Source organism: Rhinatrema bivittatum, chromosome 1, assembly GCF_901001135.1.
Source record: "Rhinatrema bivittatum chromosome 1, aRhiBiv1.1, whole genome shotgun sequence".
Classification (NCBI taxonomy): Eukaryota; Metazoa; Chordata; class Amphibia; order Gymnophiona; family Rhinatrematidae; genus Rhinatrema; species Rhinatrema bivittatum.
In genome coordinates this window covers 518,183,220-518,202,290 of record NC_042615.1, presented here as the reverse complement: position 1 = coordinate 518,202,290, position 19,071 = coordinate 518,183,220, and the positions used below count along the sequence as shown (strand labels likewise).

General features: G+C 45.5%; 1 protein-coding gene across 6 annotated transcripts in view; it reads right to left on the bottom strand.

The window, feature by feature from the left end:
- CEMIP2 (cell migration inducing hyaluronidase 2) overlaps positions 1–19,071 on the bottom strand; it is a 217,655-nt gene that overhangs the window by 30,789 nt on the left and 167,795 nt on the right. For all 6 annotated transcript variants that reach the window (XM_029612545.1, XM_029612563.1, XM_029612537.1 and 3 more), the window contains 3 exons: positions 12,165–12,380; positions 6,329–6,537; positions 3,331–3,513 (listed from right to left, as the gene is read on the bottom strand). In XM_029612545.1, coding sequence (XP_029468405.1) covers positions 3,331–3,513; positions 6,329–6,537; positions 12,165–12,380 — 608 coding nt within the window. The remainder of the gene's footprint in view (positions 1–3,330; positions 3,514–6,328; positions 6,538–12,164; positions 12,381–19,071) is intronic.

Below are 19,071 nucleotides of genomic sequence, written 5' to 3'. Positions count from 1 at the left end.
AAGGCCCAAGGCACATCTGTCATGGAGGCCATGGAACCTAGCAACTGGAGATAGTCCCAGGTCGGAGGTCCCGAAAACGCTGAACCTGAGCAAGGAGCGATTGGGCCCGCTCCAGACGAAGAGAGCCTGTGCCTACTTTGATGTCGAAATGAGCTCCCAGAAACTCAAGGGACCAGGATCCCTTCCTTCCTCAGGGCCACCGCCACCACTACCATCACCTTAGTAAAGGTGCAAGGAGTGGTTGCCAAGCCGAATGGCAGGGTCTGGAACTGGAAGTGCTGCCCCAAAATCTTGAAGCGAAGGAAGCACTGATGCTCCTTCAGGATGGGGATATGAAGATAAGCCTCTGTCAAGTCCAAGGAAGCCAGGAACCCTCCCCGGTGCACCGCAACAATCCCTGAGCGGAGTTCCCATCCTGAAGTGTGGTATCTTGAGATCCAGGATCGGCCAGAAGGAGCCTTCTTGCTTGGGGGCTACGAAGTAGATGGAATAATGGCAGAGTCCTTGGTCCAGTAGTGGCACCGGAAGAATTGCTCCCAGATCCAGGAGGCGGTCTAGTGTTTGATGTACTGCGCCCTGTTTCCTTAGTCCGCACTGAGAAAAGACAAACCTGTCTCTGTAGAATATCCAGGACGCCCTGGTCTGAGGTGACTGTGACCTACTCTCGTAGAAGAGTGACAGGCGTCCTCCTATCTGGGGAATCGAAGAGCGGGCCGGCAATGTTTCATTTTGAAGATGTAGTGGCAGTCCCTTGGGTGAAGTTGTCTCGGGCTGATCTTCATCCCCGAAATGAATGAGACCAGGACTGCGATCTAGACGAGGGAGGCCTGTGGGGCACTGGCCGCACCTGGCAGAAGCGCTGACGTCCTCTGAAACGGTTCCGCGCGGAGCTGTACATTCTGTATCTCAGAGGATGATCTTCCGGTAACCTAAGTACCTTAAGCTCCCCTAGCGACTTAAGTTGCTCCAGCTCCTCTCCAAACAACAACTTACCCTTGAAGGGAAGGGAGCAGAGTTGAGACTAGGAGGAGGAATCCGCAGAGCAGGTCCTGAGCCAGAGGAGGTGCCGAGCTGAGACTACGGAAACCATAAATCTGGCCAGCACCCAGAGAAGATCATACAGCGTGTCCGTGCCTTACGATATGACAGCTTCTAGTCTTTCCACCTGTTGTGCCTCCCCTGGAGGCAGGTCCTGAGTCATGCACGTTGCATCCGGGAGCTACAAATAGCAGCCCGAACTCCCAAGGCGGACACCTCAAACACTCTCTTCAAATACACCTCAAGTTTGCGGTCCTGCAAATCCCTGAGAGCTGCTCCTCCAGTCACAGGAATAGGTGTCCTAGCCGTGACTGCTGATACCGACGCACCCACCTTCGGTACCTTAGGTAGTTCCAGGGACTCCTCGGGGAGTGGATACAGTTTGTCCATCACTCTGCCAACCCGCAGAGAGGCCTCTGGAGTCTCCCACCCCCTGGACAGCAATTGGAGGAGCATAGGATGAAAAGGAAAGTCTTTGAAGGTAGCTTGAGCCCTGGTAGGATGGGATCCCCTCTCTTCGGTGCAGTGCTGGTGGCAGGAGCCTCCTGGGAGGCCTCAATATCTAATCCATCCAGAACATGTGAGATAAGCGGAACCATCTCATCGCTCTGGAAAAGGCGTAGAACCCGAGGAACGTCCCCTTCGACTTGCGCCGAGGGCGTTAGGTCATCTAGATCAGGGTCCACTGCAGGGTCCGTCGTGGGTGGAGGGTCAGGGCCAGTTGGATGGGCAACTGGCTGAACCCTAGAGGATCCTGAAGGGGCCACTGGAATGGCAGGGCCAGAAATACTGGTGCTGTACCGGGCTGTGACGGTACCGATCCAAGAGGCCCCCCCTGCCATGTCCAGGAGTTCCTCCAGACTGACCACTTTAGGAGGAGGGGGAGCCAAAACCACATCCTGGTGCTGGCTGAGCCTTGCCAAATAAGCCCCATGCATCAGCAGAATAAATTCTGTGGAAAAAGGATCCGGGGGAGGGATGGCCGGATGGGGAGCCGGAGGGTCCTCTGAGGGCGGCTCTGCATCGGGGAGGTGCGCCAGAAAGAGAACCGGAGGAGAATGAGGTCTGTCCGAGTCTGAATCCCCGGGAGGCAGCACTAGAGCAGCAAGTAGTGGATCCAAGATGGCCACCATTCCCATGTTGGACAGGAACAGGGCCGACCTCCTCAGAGCCTGGCGCGCATTTGCGCGTGAACCAGACCGCCCTCTAGGGCTCGAGGTGCCCTCCCCACCGGGGAGGCACCAAGCACACGGACCATCCCGGGAGAGCCAGGATCCAGGCTCCCCGAAGGCGCTGCATCGCATCAGCCGCGGCATGGAGGCAAGTAAAGAAGAGCTTGAACCCAGACCTCCGGAAACCTTCGATAGCAGGAAAGAAATCAAAGTCCTGCGCTGCCTAACTTTAACGAGCCATTCCGGTTTTTTTTTTTTTCAAGCCAGAGGGATGTCGCGTCTCTGAAGCTTAGGGGCTGCCCTGAGGAAACGACATCTCCGGGCAGCGGGTCGATATCGAGAGGGAGAGGTTGGACCACCAACTTCACCCCTAAAGGCAGCAAATGACAGCCCTATAAAAGGAAAGTTAACAAACTTACCCCCAAAACGATACAGCAATAAATAAAAAAGATGACAGTCTGCCACTGAATGAAAGCTCTGCCTGCAAGCCTGCAGCAGGACAGCCCATAGAAAGTATAGCAAAGCTACAATGAAAAGCCTTTGCCTTTTTTTTTTTTTTTTAAATAAGATCCATGCAAGTAAAAAGTGTTAACAAGAAAACAGAAGAATAAATCAACAAAGATTATTCTCATAGAAAGAAAATGGGAGAACTGAAGGTGCAACCCAAATCTGCTGGAGTCAGAGAAATACTGAAGGTTTACAGAGGGCGCACCAGTCATGAGGGACCGCCCTCTCAGTTTTTGCTCTGACTCCATCTGCTGGAAGGGGGACATAACTCATGGTGTGGACTGATCCTGGTACGTACAGGGAACTATGTATTTATATCGATGAGAAAGTAATATGCAAATTATTTAAAAAATTACTCCATTTAGATTTTCAGAGCACACAGACGTGGCATTTAAAGACTGAATGTAAAAAAAAGACATTTTCTCTGATGTTATTTACTAAATTCCAAACATATTACAATTGGATTAGTATTAATACCAATTCCCTCCCTCTCTTCAAGTCATTTTAGGTTTTTTTTCAGGGCCTTGATTTATAAGAAACGGATAGTTACTGCACTACTGCTCTTCTGATATCCAGTTATTCTTCATTCCCATGCCGAGACATGTAACATTACCCGGTGCTGCTGTCAAAGTAGAACGTCCTTCCTTGTCGTGTCTTTTGCAGTTCCTCCATGGAGGAGACCGGCGTATATTCCTCCACACTATAAAAAGCAGAGGTTTGCCTCTGAAAGATGTCAGATGTTACTTGGAAAGTGGTGTCTGGTGGATAACAAAGGCCAACCCGGATCCAGTCATTTCTGCAAACACAGTAAAACTGATTCAGTTCACATCTAAGGTCCTGGTGGTAATACAGAGTTCTAACTGGCTGCTCTAGATAACATTTTGGCTTTTAAAACTACAGAAATATATTGCCTGTAAATACTCTATATAGTTAAGATTATACATCCTCATTCAAACCATATTTCAATAATAAAGATTTGGTATGGGACAAGGGGGCTCGCCACAAAACTAACTGGTAGCAGATTTAAAATAAATATAAGAAAGTATATATATATATTTTTAGTCACACACAATTAAAATGTTGAATTTGCTGCCAGAGAATGTGGCCAAGACCAGTAGTATAGCTGGATTTTAAAGGTCAACTAATACTTTTTTTTGAAGGGCATGACCAGTTCTTTTGATCAGAAATGAGCAACAAGGCATGGATCTTCCAGGTGACCCAGATTGACCACTGTCAGAGGCAGGGATGTGGGGTTCAATGGACCATTGGTTTGAGCCAGCCTGGCATTTCTTGTGTTTTTATTGAATGCAAAAATTCCCTTTCCCCATCTTGTATAATTTAGACACTTAAAAGATGAATTTTAAAAGCCCGATGCGGCCCAAAACTGGGAGATACGTGAATATTTTATTTATTTATTTATCGAGTTTTATATACCATCATTCGGTTTCGCCATCATAATGGTTTACAAGATTCGAAGTAATATAGTATGTTAATGAGTCAGCATGATCATAATTACAGTTATAGCAAAATTAATGTTAGTTATACATTTTCATGTGATTGTAGGAGGTGGTATAGGGGAAGTTCCCAAGGTTCATATAGATGGGAGGGATAGGTTGATAGGTTCACATACGGTGAGAGAGATGGACATAGAAATGGTTGGTATTGTGGTATATAGTAGGGGGGATGTGTGGTAGTCAGTGAGTGTTTTGGTAGGCTTTGGTGAATATGTCAGGCTGATATGCACCAAGTAGATTTTAAAAGCTGCCCAGATACACGCATATCTTCCGCTGCACGCACAAAATTTTTTTTTTACAAAAAAGGAGTGGGGTGTGGGCATCGTCTGGACATTCCTGGATTTCACATTGAAACCAGCACGTAAATACCTACACAATCCGATACGCGTCGGGATCCCCTGCCACATAATAACTTTACTTCTGCTATGGATGACGTGTAAGTCATAAAACAAAAAAACACCAGGCAGATCAGTGGGATTTTAAAGATTGGGAATCAAAATCAAAATAAAAAAAAAAATCAAATAGAGGGGAAAGGTGGCTATTAAACTTGGGTGGGCGAACTGGGAAAATGGCCAATGGCGTCACCACGTGCGGCTTTTAAAATCCCCCCACTTACGCGGTAGAAGCAGTATTTGCACACATAGGCCCACTTAAAATTGTGCGCACGCTCAGCCTATTTTACATCATGCGCACGTATGCACGCACATGTTATAAAATAGCAGTGTTCCTGGGTGCGAGAAGGCAAAAGCGCACACATGTGCCTGTTTAAAAGTTTCCGTCCCTGAGCCCAATATTCAAATGTTACTTTGCTGGATAAATCTGACTTATCCAGCTAAGTTGTGGCCGTTGAATATCCGGCTATGTTCAGCCGCCGCCACTTAGCTTATACTTCATACTTATCTGATTAAGTTAACTGGATGTTAGACCTGCCATAGAGCAGATATATCTTATCCGATTAAGCAGCAATTTATACATGGATATTCAGCAGTATAGCTGTGCTGCTAAATATCCATGTAAGTTAACCAGATAAGTCTTATCCGGCTAACTTACATACCGGAATATCTTTTGAATATTGAGCATATAGCAGTCAATAATTAAAAGGTTTGTACAGGTAAACTTTTAAAGTTGCCCAGACAAACCCTGAGATTTTAATTTCTTGCCTCTCTCACCGGTGAAATTTTAGCTGGGTAAAATTTAATCAGATAAAAAGAGGCGGGCTGGAGGCATTCCAGAGTAATAGCTAAAATGTATCCGGCCAATGCTGATATTCAGCACAATCTGGGTAAACTCAGTCGGATTAAGTCTGGTCAGAAAAATCACCCGGGTACATTCAGCGGAACACTTACCCGGGTATGTGCTGCAGAATATCCAAGTAGTTACCCAGGTAACTTTCCCACTCCCCAGCCTACTCAGAATGGACCTCTTAACATTTCCTGTTTTCTTTATGACAACAATTTTGGGAGGAGGATTTGAACAACATTACTCAAATATGCTTACAAGGTAAAATGCTAATATTGTATTGAAACGCAACTATAGTCCAAAGGATGAAGAAACAAAATAACTCCCAATATTAACTTCGAGACAAATAACTCTGCTGTGGAGTTGCTATACAGATGAACAAATGATGCCGAGAGCACAACATGTCATCAAGAAGGACTAGTAATGGCACTATTTTAATTTTGGCCAGTTCCCCTGAAGCAGGAAGCTCGACTTCCAAAACGTGGACCGGGTTTTAGCGACAGAGCCTTCATCTATAACAAGTGCAGAGTGCATATTTACAAGAGCAGTGTAGTTACAGAGTATTCATAAAGACAAGAATATTTGTTTTTCTTGCAGATTGAAGAATCATTAAAAAAAAAAAGGTGAATCACAAGCAGACCAATGATTACATTACGTCAGACTAACAACAATAGTTGGCAGTGAGCAAAGTGCGATGCATTAAGCCCATTAGTATGAAGGTCTTGCTTTAAGAGTAATTTATTCATTTATTCATTCATTTGTATAGCAACTCCACGGCAGAGTTATTGGTCTCAGAAAAGTTAATATTTCAACAAAAAATGTTTATATTAACATCTGTATATGAAAGAAGTTTCTTACTTGTCAAAGTTAATGAGGTAAAGAAAGGTGGTTTGTGGAGCCTGTCCATTCCAATGGATTGTGTAGCCTTTCTGTAACATCACCACGGGCTGATACTGCTGAAAGAGTGCCCGTTGATTGATGCCTCGCAACGTCATGTGCTTCGATGGGTACTCATCCCTCGCAATAGTCATGGTGAGGTTCTGAGGGTTCCAAGTCTGCACGTATAGCTTTGGAGAAAAAGATTCCGAAATAATGGATAAAGGAGCTCTGATGACAAAATTATTTAGAAAAGAAAACGACTCCAGGACATGCATGACCTAACTGCTCCATCCCCCTGACATATGCAATTTTTTTCTTAAATCAAAACCCAGATAACAAGCTTAAGCAACAAATATTCTGAAACCCCTTTCTTGGAAAGCCTTGAAGGGCTGCGGGTACATTAAAGGTTATCTATTTTAGCCATCTTCTCTAGCACACTCCAAGAAAAGTAAGAGGCAATTACACAGGTGCATGGGACACTTAAGGAGCACAGCAGTTTGTCTCAGGGAGAACTACTTGATAGCAAGTTATTATTTCAAAATTAAAATATTTCATCTGTTACAGAAATACACTGTGCGAGGTTTTTGTGAGTAAGAAGAAGCCAAAGAATACCTAAGGAGAGAGAATGCATATAAAAAAATAAAGTGAAAGCATACATCTAGCTGAATTTCAGCCATAGCTGAGAATGAGCACAGGACAGAAGCCAACAGGATTTACATATTTTTAGATAGAAAAATGCATTTGTATAAATGGTAACAGATTCAAAGGGGGTTGAATTACTACAAGTTTGAAACTTGTGAGCAATAGCAACAACCATCAAGGCTTCAAACTTGACATATTTTTACAGGTACTGTAAATGATATGATGATTGTATATCAAGGGTAAAGTGACAGACTACCTCCTTAGAACTAACCTGAAATAACACTCTTGACCTTCACTCATTTCTGGAAGCATGAAATACATAGGGCCTGATATTCAGCACCACTTACGGCCTGATTCACTGATTCATAGACATCAGCTTGCCAGATTTCTCTTCAAAAGCAACTGTGGACAGGCTAGCAAAAATCTTGATTAAAAACAGATATCCATTTCAATACTCAACCAACAGGCAACACTGAGCTCAGACAAGAATGTAATAACGCTAGTTTAGGGAACGGACTAACACCAGTAATTCCTAGAACATGTAGCCGCACAGGAGAACTATAATAAAATCATTTGGCAGCCAAGGGAGGGAAGCTGGATTCATTTGACTGTTCTAAAGAAAAGGAAATTATCAGGTAAGTAGTAATTTCTCATTTCTTAGCGTCCAGTCAGATGGATCCACAATAAGTGGAATGTACCCAAGCTACTCCCTCATAGGGCAGGAGTAGTTTGGGTACATGCCGCGTCTTCCTGGGCCTGCACATCCAGATGATAATACCTGGAAAAGGTGTGTAAGAAGGACCATGTCACAGCTCAGCAAATGTCGAAGGGGGACAACAATCTAACTTCTGTCCATGACACTGCCTGAGTCCTAGTGGAACGAGCCCTAATCTGACTAGGCAATGGCTTCCCGGCATCCACATATGCAGCCGTGAATACCTCCTTACTCCAGCGGGCTATTGTAGCCACAAGACTGGCTCTTCCTTTCTAGTACTGCTGTGAAGAACAAATAGATGGTCTGACTTCTGCAAGGGTTCAGTAACCTTGAGATATCTGACAATATGCCTCCTGACATCCAAGGGTCAGAACAAACAATACTCCTCTACATCTCGCGCTCTGTCAAAAGACAGCAGGGAGATGGATTGATTCAAGTGAAACACAGTAACCACCTTTGGTAAAAAGTAAGGAACAGTACACAGCTGTACTGCCCCTGGAGTCACTTGGAGAAATGGTTCCCGGCAAGACAGGGCCTGCAGTTCCGAAACCCTGTGTGTAGAACAATTGCCACCAAAAATACTGTCTTCAAGGTCAACAACTGCAAGAAGAGAGTATGTAGCAGTCTAAACGCAGGGCCTGCCAAGAAGTCCAATATCAAATTAAGACTCCACAAGGGCACCAGAAACTGCAAGGGAGGCCGAAGATGTTTCACGCCTCTCAGAAAACAGGCCACATCAAGATGAGCCAACAAGGATCCACTATTTACATGACCCCTAAAACAAGAGCACATCGCTACCTGTACCTTCAAGGAATTGAGAACCAAGCCTTTATGCAAGTCATCCTGCAAAAATTCCAAAACAAGTGGAATCTTGACCAAGGAAGGAAGAGTACCTCGATCCTCACACCAGACCTCACACACTCTCCAAATCCACACATAGGCCAAGGAAATGGAGAACTTTCTTGCTCTTAGTAAGGCAGAAATCACTGCCACAGAATAGCCATGTTTCAACAAACAAGCTCCCGGGAATTCCAGGACCTGGGAGGGCACAAGGTTGCTCTTGGAGTAATTGAGAATCCACCCGAAGGAGGTGAGGACCAACACTACACGACTGACTGCTGCCACACAGAGCTGCTCTGACTTTGCCCGGATGAGCCAGTCGTCCAGGTAGGGATGGACTAATATTCCTTCCCGCCGAAGGAAGGCTGCGACCACCACCATCACCTTGGTGAATGTACGAAGAGTGGTGGCGAGACCGAACGGGAGAGCCTGAAACTGGAAGTGCCTACCCAGAATGTGGAAGCGAAGAAATTTCTGGTGTTCCTTGCAAATCAGAATGTGTAGGTAAGCCTCCGTGAGGTCGAGGGAGGCCAGGAACTCCCCGGAGCGAACCGCTGCTATGACCGCCCTCAGTGTCTCCTCTCTTGAGGTCCAGGATTTGATGGAAGGCGCAGTCCTTTTTGGGAACGACGAAGTAGATGGAATACTGGCCAGATCCCTGTTCTTTTCTGGGAACAGGGACTATGGCTCTGAGCACCAGGAGCTTGTCGAGAGTCTGACAATCGCTGGTCGCTTTCGACTGCCGCATGGTGAGATCAGGTGTCGGTCGGGAAGCTCCCGAGCAAATTCTAACACGTAACCTTTTTCGATCACATCGAGGACCCACTGATCCGTAGTGATTTTGGCCCATTCCTCGAGAAAAAGGGACAGACGTCCACCTAAGGCGCGAAAAGAGGAAGGGGCCGGCCGCATCTCATTGCGAGGACTTTGTGGCGGGTCCGGGAGGGTTGCCATCTCTGAAAGGCAGACACCCCCGAAAGGAATGAGACCATGCCTGCGACCTGGTGGAGGAATTCCACTGAAAAGACCCTCGGGGTTTATTGTACCTGCGCTGACCCCTGAAACTGAACCGTGAAGGAAAAAAGGATTTTGACTGTTTAGTACAGTCCTCAGGCAGCTTATGAACCTTGTTGTCTCCCAAGGACTTAATAAGCTGTTCCAGGTCCTCCCCAAAAAGCAACTTGCCCTTAAAAGGAAGAGTGCCCAATTGTGACTTAGAGGAGGAGTCCGCCGCCCAGGTACACAGCCAAAGGAGACGCCTGGCGGAAACCGTGGAGACCATAGCCCTGGCCTGCACTCGGAGGAGATCATAAAGGGCATCAGCTCCATACACAATCGCGCCTTTGAGTAGCTCTGCTTGTTTGGCCTCAGCAGCCGGAGGTCCTGGGTGCTGAGCAATTGTTGAACCCACCTGAGGCTTGCCCGCTGCATGAGGCTGCTACAGGCCGTCGCCTCGAAGACCCTTTAGAGATGAAGTTCCAACTTACGATCTTGAAGATCCTTTAAGGCCGTCGCCCCCACCACCGGGATAATGGTGCGCATGGTGACAGCGGACACAGAAGCATCAACCTTGAGGACCTTTAACATATCTAGGGCCTGATTCAGCAGGGGATATAGTTTATCCATTGCCCTGCCCACATGGAGGCCAGACTTGGGGGATTCCCATTCCCAGAGCAGGAGCTGCATAAGCATAGGATTAAAAGGAAAAGTATAAGGAGGAGCTCGAAGGCCAGCTAAGACCGGGTCCACGGTTCGAGAAGTAGAGGTACTGGCAGGGTTCTCTGAGGGAACCTCAATCTCAAGTTCATCCAGAACAAAAGGAATGAGTGGATCAAGTTCTTCCCGGTTAAACAATCTTAGGACCCGCGGGTCATTTCCCTCCACAGGCAGATTACCTAGCGACAGATCCGGGTCGTCATCCTGATCTGGCAGTGGAGCGGGCTGAGGAGGATCAAGTGGGTCCGGACCACCAGGCACAGTCCTAACCCTGGTCGCACCCGGCGAGTCTGGAGCGCCAGAGCCCTGGCCACCAATCAAACGAGGGATTTTTGCTGAGGGGGGGGGGGGGGCCTGGGGAGGGAACCCCCTGTTTCTCCAAGCTGGCCAAAAAAGATCTGTGCAACAGGAGCACAAACTCAGGGGAAAACCCAGGGAGTGCTCTGCCAGGCAAGGGGGGGGGAGGGGCCCCTGGGGGGGGGGGGGGTCAGAAACAGGAGCAGGAGGGTCCATAGGACTTAAATTAGGTGGAGAATGGGTAAAATCCGGCTCCCCTTTCCCCTGAGGATCCAAGTCTGCAGCAAGGTTCGGGCACATAATGGCCGCCGTTCCCGCGGATTTTATTTTGAAGAGGACGGCCCGGACACTCGCTTGCCAACCCGACTTCGGGTCGTCGATTTAAAAGGTGCCACGGAGGGTCCCTCCCCTCCGGGCAAGCAGACTGAGCAAAGGCCGTCGCGGGAGAGCCGCAAAGCAGGCTCCCCGCAGGCCAGGCAAAGCGCTGATCTCGGCATCGGGATCGTGAGAAAAAAAAAACAGCTGGTGTTGCCTGCACAGAAGCGTGAGAGCCAGCGAAGGCTGTGAGCTGCTTCTTTCCCTGCAGGTCGGCAAAGTGCCGTAAAGAATAGCCTTTTCCACTGCACAATTAAACTTGAACTGAATCAGTCGTTTTACTTTTTTTTTTTTTTCCAAGAAATAACTTAGCAGGCTTTATTGAGCCCTGACACAGCAGAGGAATGTCAAACTTCTCTGCAATGGGACCCGAGGCAGGCACATCTCAGGGGTCACCACAGGAAAAGGAGAGGGAGTGACTGGACCACCAGTATCACCCCTAGGCAGGGAAGGCCACTGGGAAAAAGAAGCCCTAGGCTGAAGTAATCAAGGTGAAAAATCCTCCCTAGGGCTCCAACAAGAGCTAGGAGACAAAAACGGTCTCCTGTGAGAAAAGATACACTGTTTAACTTTTTCTTTTTTCTTGTAGAAAATACTTGCTTGGCCCAGGAAATGTTGAAGAAAATAAACCTTTAAAGAGAAGAAATAGAAGATTCACTAAGGAGAGGGAACCGCAGGTTCGTCTGACCACATCTGCTGGAACCAGAGAAATACTGAGGGGCGCAGGGTGCGCACAACTCCTTATCTGCTGGACAGGAGGCTCAACCAACTGTCTGGACTTATCCGGGAACGTACAGGGAAAATGTCTTACTGATGGCTATTTATGTAAAGCATTGGTCCATAGTTTTATGCTGAAAACTTAAAATATCTTTAAAACTGAACTTTAAAAATTATGTCAATTACCAATGGGCCTTCTCCCATTGACTTCAATGTAAAACAAAAAAACATGGACCAAATAAATGAAATTTTTTTTTTGCTTCAAAACTAATGAAACAGATTGAGGTACTCACAAAATGAAGCAACAAACCGAAACAAAATTTTCGAGGCTGCACATCCCTAGTGGAAACTACTAAAGTTTTCTGCAGACAATATGCAGATGTCCATAGGAAACACCACTGCTTTACATGAATCTGCTGCAGATTGTGCACAGAAATCTTCGAACCTTGTCTGATTCTCACACAGGTAATGCTTTAAATATGTAATAGACTTCCATTTACAAACCGCTCTAACCTGTGCATAGGCGCCACTGCATATCACGCCATTCCACTTAGTGACATTAATGCAGTTAGGATGCCTGATCAGATAATTGTCAATTCTAGCAACGTAAGTATCCTTGTACTCTGTTACAGATCCATCCACATCATGGAATATGGAGTTTTTATCACCATCCAGTTCACTTTCTTCAAACCAGGGACCAGGTCTACCAAAGAAAACCTTCAGAGAAATCTATGGGAAAAAAAGAAATCAGTATTGTTCACAGAGGCACTTTAGAAAATATGCTGAAATTAATAAAAACAATTATATATGGAATATACACACATACATACACTATTCATTGTGTCCTAAAGTACATGAATCTAGGGAGCACCAAGTTTGACTACACTAAATCCTTCCAACAGGCATAAAGATTACTGTATTTTACATCGAACATATTCCCCTTACAAAAACACATTGAGGAAGTGTATGCTCTTAGCATGACACAAAATAGTTGCATTTCTTAGTCTTCCAGTTTTTGTGAACATACTGATGTGGTGAGGAAAGGGATATTTCTGAATGGCCCTATTCTTCTACCACAAGTCCTTAGGGCTCCCCTCCGCGCACTGGATTTGGCAGGAATGTTCCCATTTCAGGAAGAGATTCTGCTCCCAAGCTTTAACCAAATCCATCCATGGTGCGGGCCTGTGATTCTCTGTATTAATGACTTCTGGCAAGTCTTTTTGTATCTGCGGCTAAATAAGGGATCTGTACTAGTAGACAGCGTACATTTACCTGCTATGCTCCCACCCTCTGGAATTCAGTTCCTTTAGAGCAGAGCTTTCCAAAGTGTGTGTCGCGACACTTTAGTGTGTCGCCTGAGGTGTGCCGGTGTGTCGCGCAAGCCCGGTGCACGTGACACACCGGCAAGTGGGAGCCAATGCGGCCGCCGGTGGACCTCATCCCACTGGCGGCTGAACTGTGAAGTTTCGCTGGGCTGGGCTGTGTGCCGGAGACACACAGCAGGAAGATCGGCAGGGCCGTGGTGGAGCTTACGTCACCACGGCTCGAAGAAAAAGGTCACGCGGGTGCTCCTCCTCCTTCCTGCCCATGCGGCCCCGGAAGAAAAATGTTGTCGGAGCCGCACGGGCAGGAAGGAGGAGGAGGAGTGTCAGCCAAGTGCAGAAGAGGAGCAGCAGGCTGAGAGGAGGAGGAGGCCCGGTAGCAGGGTCCCCACCTCGGATCGGCCCGTGAAGAAGAGGGACGCGGATCGGCCCGCGAAGATCAGGGACGCCGCTGCCGCGGATCAGCCCGCAAAGAACAGGGCCGCTGCAGAGCCCATCCTGCAGCGACCCGTGAAGAGGAGCCCAGAGATAAGAGAGAGGCTGAGGGCCCGTAGAATGCGTGTATGAGATGAGTTGAGAGATTGTGTGCGTGTATGAGATGAGTTGAGAGATTGTGTGCGGGAGTGAGGACCTGAATGTTTGCAGAGACAGCATGTGAGAGCCTGTGTGTGTGTGAGAGAGATGGCATGTGCCAGTGAGAGCCTGTACTTCAGCAAGACAGCATGTGACAGTGAGAGAGAGCCTGGGTGTGTGAGAGTCAGACAGCATGTGCAAGAGAGAAACTGTGTATGAATGATTGTATGAGAGAGAGCATGTGACAGTGAGAGCCTGTGTGTGTGTGTGAGAGAGAGAGAAAGCATGTGAGAATGAGAACCTGACTGTATGTTTGAGGGAAGAAGATAGATGGAGAGAAAAGAAATAGAAAAAAAAAGACAATATGAAAGGAATTGGCAAAAAAATAAGAAAGGGGAGGTGGAACAAATAAGCCTGTGACCAACCGATTAGAAAACTAAGATCAGGCAGCAAAGGTAAAAAAAAAAAAAAAAAATTACTTTTTACTGATTGGCACAAGTCATCTTTGGTAATGTGCAAGAGTAGCACTTTCTCTATGCGGATCTCACAATGTACGAGATCAACATGGAGGAAGTGGAAACCCACGGGGCCTGCACAGAGGAGGCAGCAGAATGGGCTTCAGTGCCAATAGCAGCAATCAGCGCCTCCCAAATAGCCATGCGGCATCAGTGACAGTGGCAGCAGAGGAATGAGAGAGGCTCCGAGGTTGCTGGCAAAAGAAAGAGAGGGGGTCTGCCTTTAGTGTGCATGTGTATGAATGGGAGTCAGCCTGGGGGTGTATGTGTGTGAATGCATGGGTGCCTGCCTGAGGGTGTGTCTGTGTATGAGAATGTATGGGTGTCTTCCTGGGGTTGTATGTGTGAGAATAGGTTCCTGCCTGTGTGTGGTGTATGTATGTGTGTGTGGGAATGAATTGGTGCCTGCCTGGGGGTCTGTGTGTGTGAGAATGAATTGGTGCCTGCCTGGGGGTCTGTTTGTGTGAGAATGAATGTGTGCATGCCTGGGGGATGGTGAGGGAGTGGTGTGAAAATGAATGGGAGCCTGCCTGGGGGTCAGTTTCAGTGTGTGAGAATGACTGGGAGCTTGCCTGGGTGTGTGTGTGTGTTTGTGTGTGTATGTGAGGGAGCCAGAGAGAGTGAGAGCAGGAGTGTGTATGAGAAAATCCAGGGGAGTAAGAGTTTGTGTGGAGGGTGTGTGTGGAGGGGGAGAGTGTGTCTTAGAGCCTGAGAGTGTCTGTGAGAGCGAGAAGTTATGGTGGGTATAAGAGCATGAATATGTATGTATGTGACAGTGTATATGTGAGAGAGAGGATAACCTCCTAATCCTTGACAATATCAGGGTGATTGGAAATCAAGAGCTCCCATGTATGGACAGCAGGTGCCTCTTAAAATCCTTATTAGTTTTAATTATTGGGTGTTATTTGATATATGTGCTGTTTTGAAATATTTTATTGGTATTTGGGAAATTGTAAAAAATGTATATGATTTTAATTAATAGAAATTCTATTTATCAGTAGTTTTAAAATATTATTTTATTAGTATGGTTTTACTATTATAACTGATGCTTTATGTTTCTTGATTTTATTTGTTTTATGAGGAATGGTGGTTCTGTTTTTCCATTGTTAATACACAGAGTCTGGCTTCCTGGGGTTTCCATTTTAGTTTTTGTCTAATTTGTGCTCCTTTATTTTGTATTCTATATTTGGTGAGGGTCTGTCTCTGCTCTGTGTGTGTGACCATGATGAGAGATTCTGCTAGCATAGGGATCTATAGCAATCTGGTTTGTTTTGTTTCCTCAGTAGGTGGTGTATTGGTATTCTAGGACCCAGTGTAATATTTACCCTTGCTTTTTCACAGGTAGGGTTATTGTTGTTTGAGTCCTTGGTGTTATTACTGTTATGTTACGATGGGATTGCAGTATAGATTTTGAGTGTCTTTTTTGTGGGGTTTTGTATTAATTCACAATGTGCCTGGCAGTGGAAGGTGTTTGTGCTGCTGTTACTGTGAGGTGACACCAGAATTTGAAAATATCTTTTAGTATGATGAGCTGTAAGGGAAACATCCAAGCTCCATTGTTTGGGGGAATTTCAGTGGATGCAGAGAGTTACAGAACTGGAGGTGCAGGATTTATATAGACATTCTGTCCCTTCCTATAAATTCCAGACTTCACTCTCATAGCCACATAAAATTAGTTGAATGAGGCTATCAAATAATTTTATAGTGTGAAACTGGCCAGCTTTTTAAAATTACGCAGAAGACCCTTTGAACTTTCTTATTAACACCAAATATTCAAAATCTGTGTTCATCCCATCAAGCTCATATATCTCATTAAAGAGGTAAATTGAATAACACAATAACTTTGTTTTATTATTGTTATTAATAAATTAGAACAATAACATTAATCTTGGAATATTATATATTTTTAATATAAATGAGAGGTTTTCACAAGATATGTTGTGTCGTGAAACATTTTATTATGTATATATTTAAGGAAACATACATAAATTGTCGAAATACATTTCGTTCGTTTAACCTTTAACCTCTGGTTTGCTAGTAGACATAATTTGCTAGTAGGCATAATTACGAAATTATGTTTGTCTAAAAAGTGTGTCACCAACATGAAAAGTTTGGAAAGCTCTGCTTTACAGATTTGGTTGGAATCTTGTCATCTGGCTTTTTGGGAACAAAAAGTCAAAGCCTGGCTTTTCCAGCAGGCTTTTGATGATCTTTCTTGAAAACTGCAGCTTGCTTTTACATGGCTAGATATTACATTTTCATGTTTAATAGCAGGTGACGACAGAGGGTATGTGATTGGGGGATGGGAGGTTGTATATTTTGTCTATTTTGTTTTCAGGGTGGAGGTTGGGTCTCAACTTTTATAATTACGGATTTATATTTATATGTAAATTATTTTGTAATTCTTTGGTTTTATCTATCTGTAAATTACCCTCAGTTACTTGTAATTGATAGAGTGGAATATCAAATTTAATAAATGAAAAATGCACTTAACTACCATCATCACTAGGAACACTACCTGGAACCATTGTCAGCAGTCTCGGCAGAGAGGCCTAGGACTGAACAAGCATGAAAAATGAATTACCCTCTTGCTCTCCTCTGCACAGAGCTGAGGAACACTATGCAGGGCAGTGTGAAGCTCACACTGTTGCCACCCGTATTGTACGGGTTATATTTATTTATTTAAAAATCTGCATCACGTCCCGCACCATCCAAGACTCTGAGAGGGTGACAATGCATGCATTCACAATAAGCATAAACCATATGGACAAGAATATGAATATATTGGAGAACTTTGGCTTCTAGTGCTGTTAACTCAGCATCTTTACCAAAGCAATACTCTTTAGAAAAAGGAAAGAAAAAAATCAGATGCATTATCTTGCTGCTGGCAGGGATATTTTAAAGAAGGCTTTGTGGTGCTGTGCGAAGTGGTTTCACTAAGAGACATACTAGGGAGGCCTCAAACACACTTCTCTCATCTTTTTTTCATTTTAATTCTAAATTGCTGTTTCAAGTTTTGAGCTATGTCACAGGGGCTACTGGTGCCATTGTTCGGCCCCTGTGACACAGTGAGGGCAAAGGCTATCGGTGCCATTTTGAATACTGGCAGCCGACGGCCCGAGTGCAATAGGTCGCTCCCAGAAGTCCGACCAATGACACCGGTAGCCCCTGTGACATAGTAAGGTCAAAGGCTATCGGCACCATTTTGAATATCGGCAGCCAATGGCGTGCGTGCAGGAGATGGCTCCCGGACTCCCCGCTGGACCACCAGGGAGTTTTGGTAAGTCTTGGGGGGGTCAGGAGGGTGGGGGGTTGTAGTTAATTCAATTTTAGCCGGGAAACGAATAAGAATGAACGCATGAATGTATCGGGGGGCCCCCCTTGCCGAATGCAACGTATCTGCCCCCCGACGAATACGAATACCGAATGCAACGTATGCTGTCCCTCTGCACATCCCTAGCAGCCCAGCCCTCCTCAGCATAAGGAGCCATGCAGCGCACCGGGAAAGGGAAACCTGGCAATTGATCACGAGACGTCTTGAGCCTGTTCCCAGCTTCCCACAGCAGCGCTGGCAAATTTTTACATTGTTAAATCTCTAAATGATAAGGCTTTATTTACCATTTAATTGTTTAATATTTGGCATGCCTATTTAGAACCGGTTTTGGATGCGCCGTACAGAAAGTTACATGGTAACTAAAAATCTAAGGCACTCGGCATACCTGGATGGAACTAATGAGTGACGAGGGGTAAGGGGTGAGGACGAGAAAGACAACGCAAAAGCTTCTATCAAGTCTTCCTGCCAGCAGCGCAGCCTCACGCCAACTCAAGCTTTTCTTGCAGTCTCCACTACCCACCATGCTTAGCTGCATCTCTCAGAGCTAATGCGACGTCCATGACAGCCAGTCTTGGAAGTTCAATTAATGGAAGCAGATATACCTTACTAAGCCTCTCCATTTTATTGCTCTACTGCATTTTTTTTTTTGGTTGAAAGCTTCTATGAAAACATATGTCTTTGACACACTTTGCTGTCTATCATATGGATGTTCAAGAACCAGCAGAGTTTGCCAAATAAAAAAAAAAAAGAAAAAAAACGGCAGCTGCACAAAGAGGTATCCCAAAGTAAGCTGCATACTCCGATATTTAAAAGTCAATCAAAAGTGAGCAGACAACATCAGTCAGGGGCAGTTCAGGTCTGCTAATTAGTTAGAGGAGTTAACAGATTTGGAACACCTCTGTTAAAGCAAATATCTTGATTGGAATTTTTTTTTTTTTTTATATATAGCAAAAGTCAGTAACACCCAATAATTGAAAAAAATGAAAAGCCGTGTTTAAATCTTCAGGACTACATGGTGAAAAGGTTACAACCAGTGTTTTGTAAAAGTAATAACCGTGCCCCTCAAAATACCCACCTTTCATTTTGCTCATTTTTTTTCCCATAGTTTTATTCCTTTCTTTACATTCATAGCTTTTTTATATCTTTTTCTTATCTGACTGAGGTCAATATTGCAAGGGTTCGTCCTGATAACTTTTTGGAACTACCCGGACAAAGTCTAAGATTTGAATATTCCTCCTTCCCCCTTTCCGTTTAAATTTTGTCCGGGCAACTCGTTACCCAGACAAAATGTACCCAAGTACAGAGAGGCAGCGCTGGGGGTATTCCTAGTGCATGGTTACTACTTTATCTGGGCAGCACCGATACGGAGCGCTACCTGCACACAAAGGCCGCAGGCTAAATCTGGCTGAAGAAATAAAAAAAAATCACTCTCCTAACTTTATCCGGGCATATTCCACAGAACATGCGAGTGAAGTTATCCAGGCAAACTTACCGCTCACCGGATCACTCAACGCGAACCTCATTTTATATTTTGGAGGGAAATACAAAACATATCGCTCTTACAGCAGAACACACTTTCTACATCTCTCCCACCCCGAGTCAAGATAATAGCTTTCCATGCCCAGACATGACGGCAGGTAAGGATCAATAGGGCCATCCAATCTGACCAGTTTCAT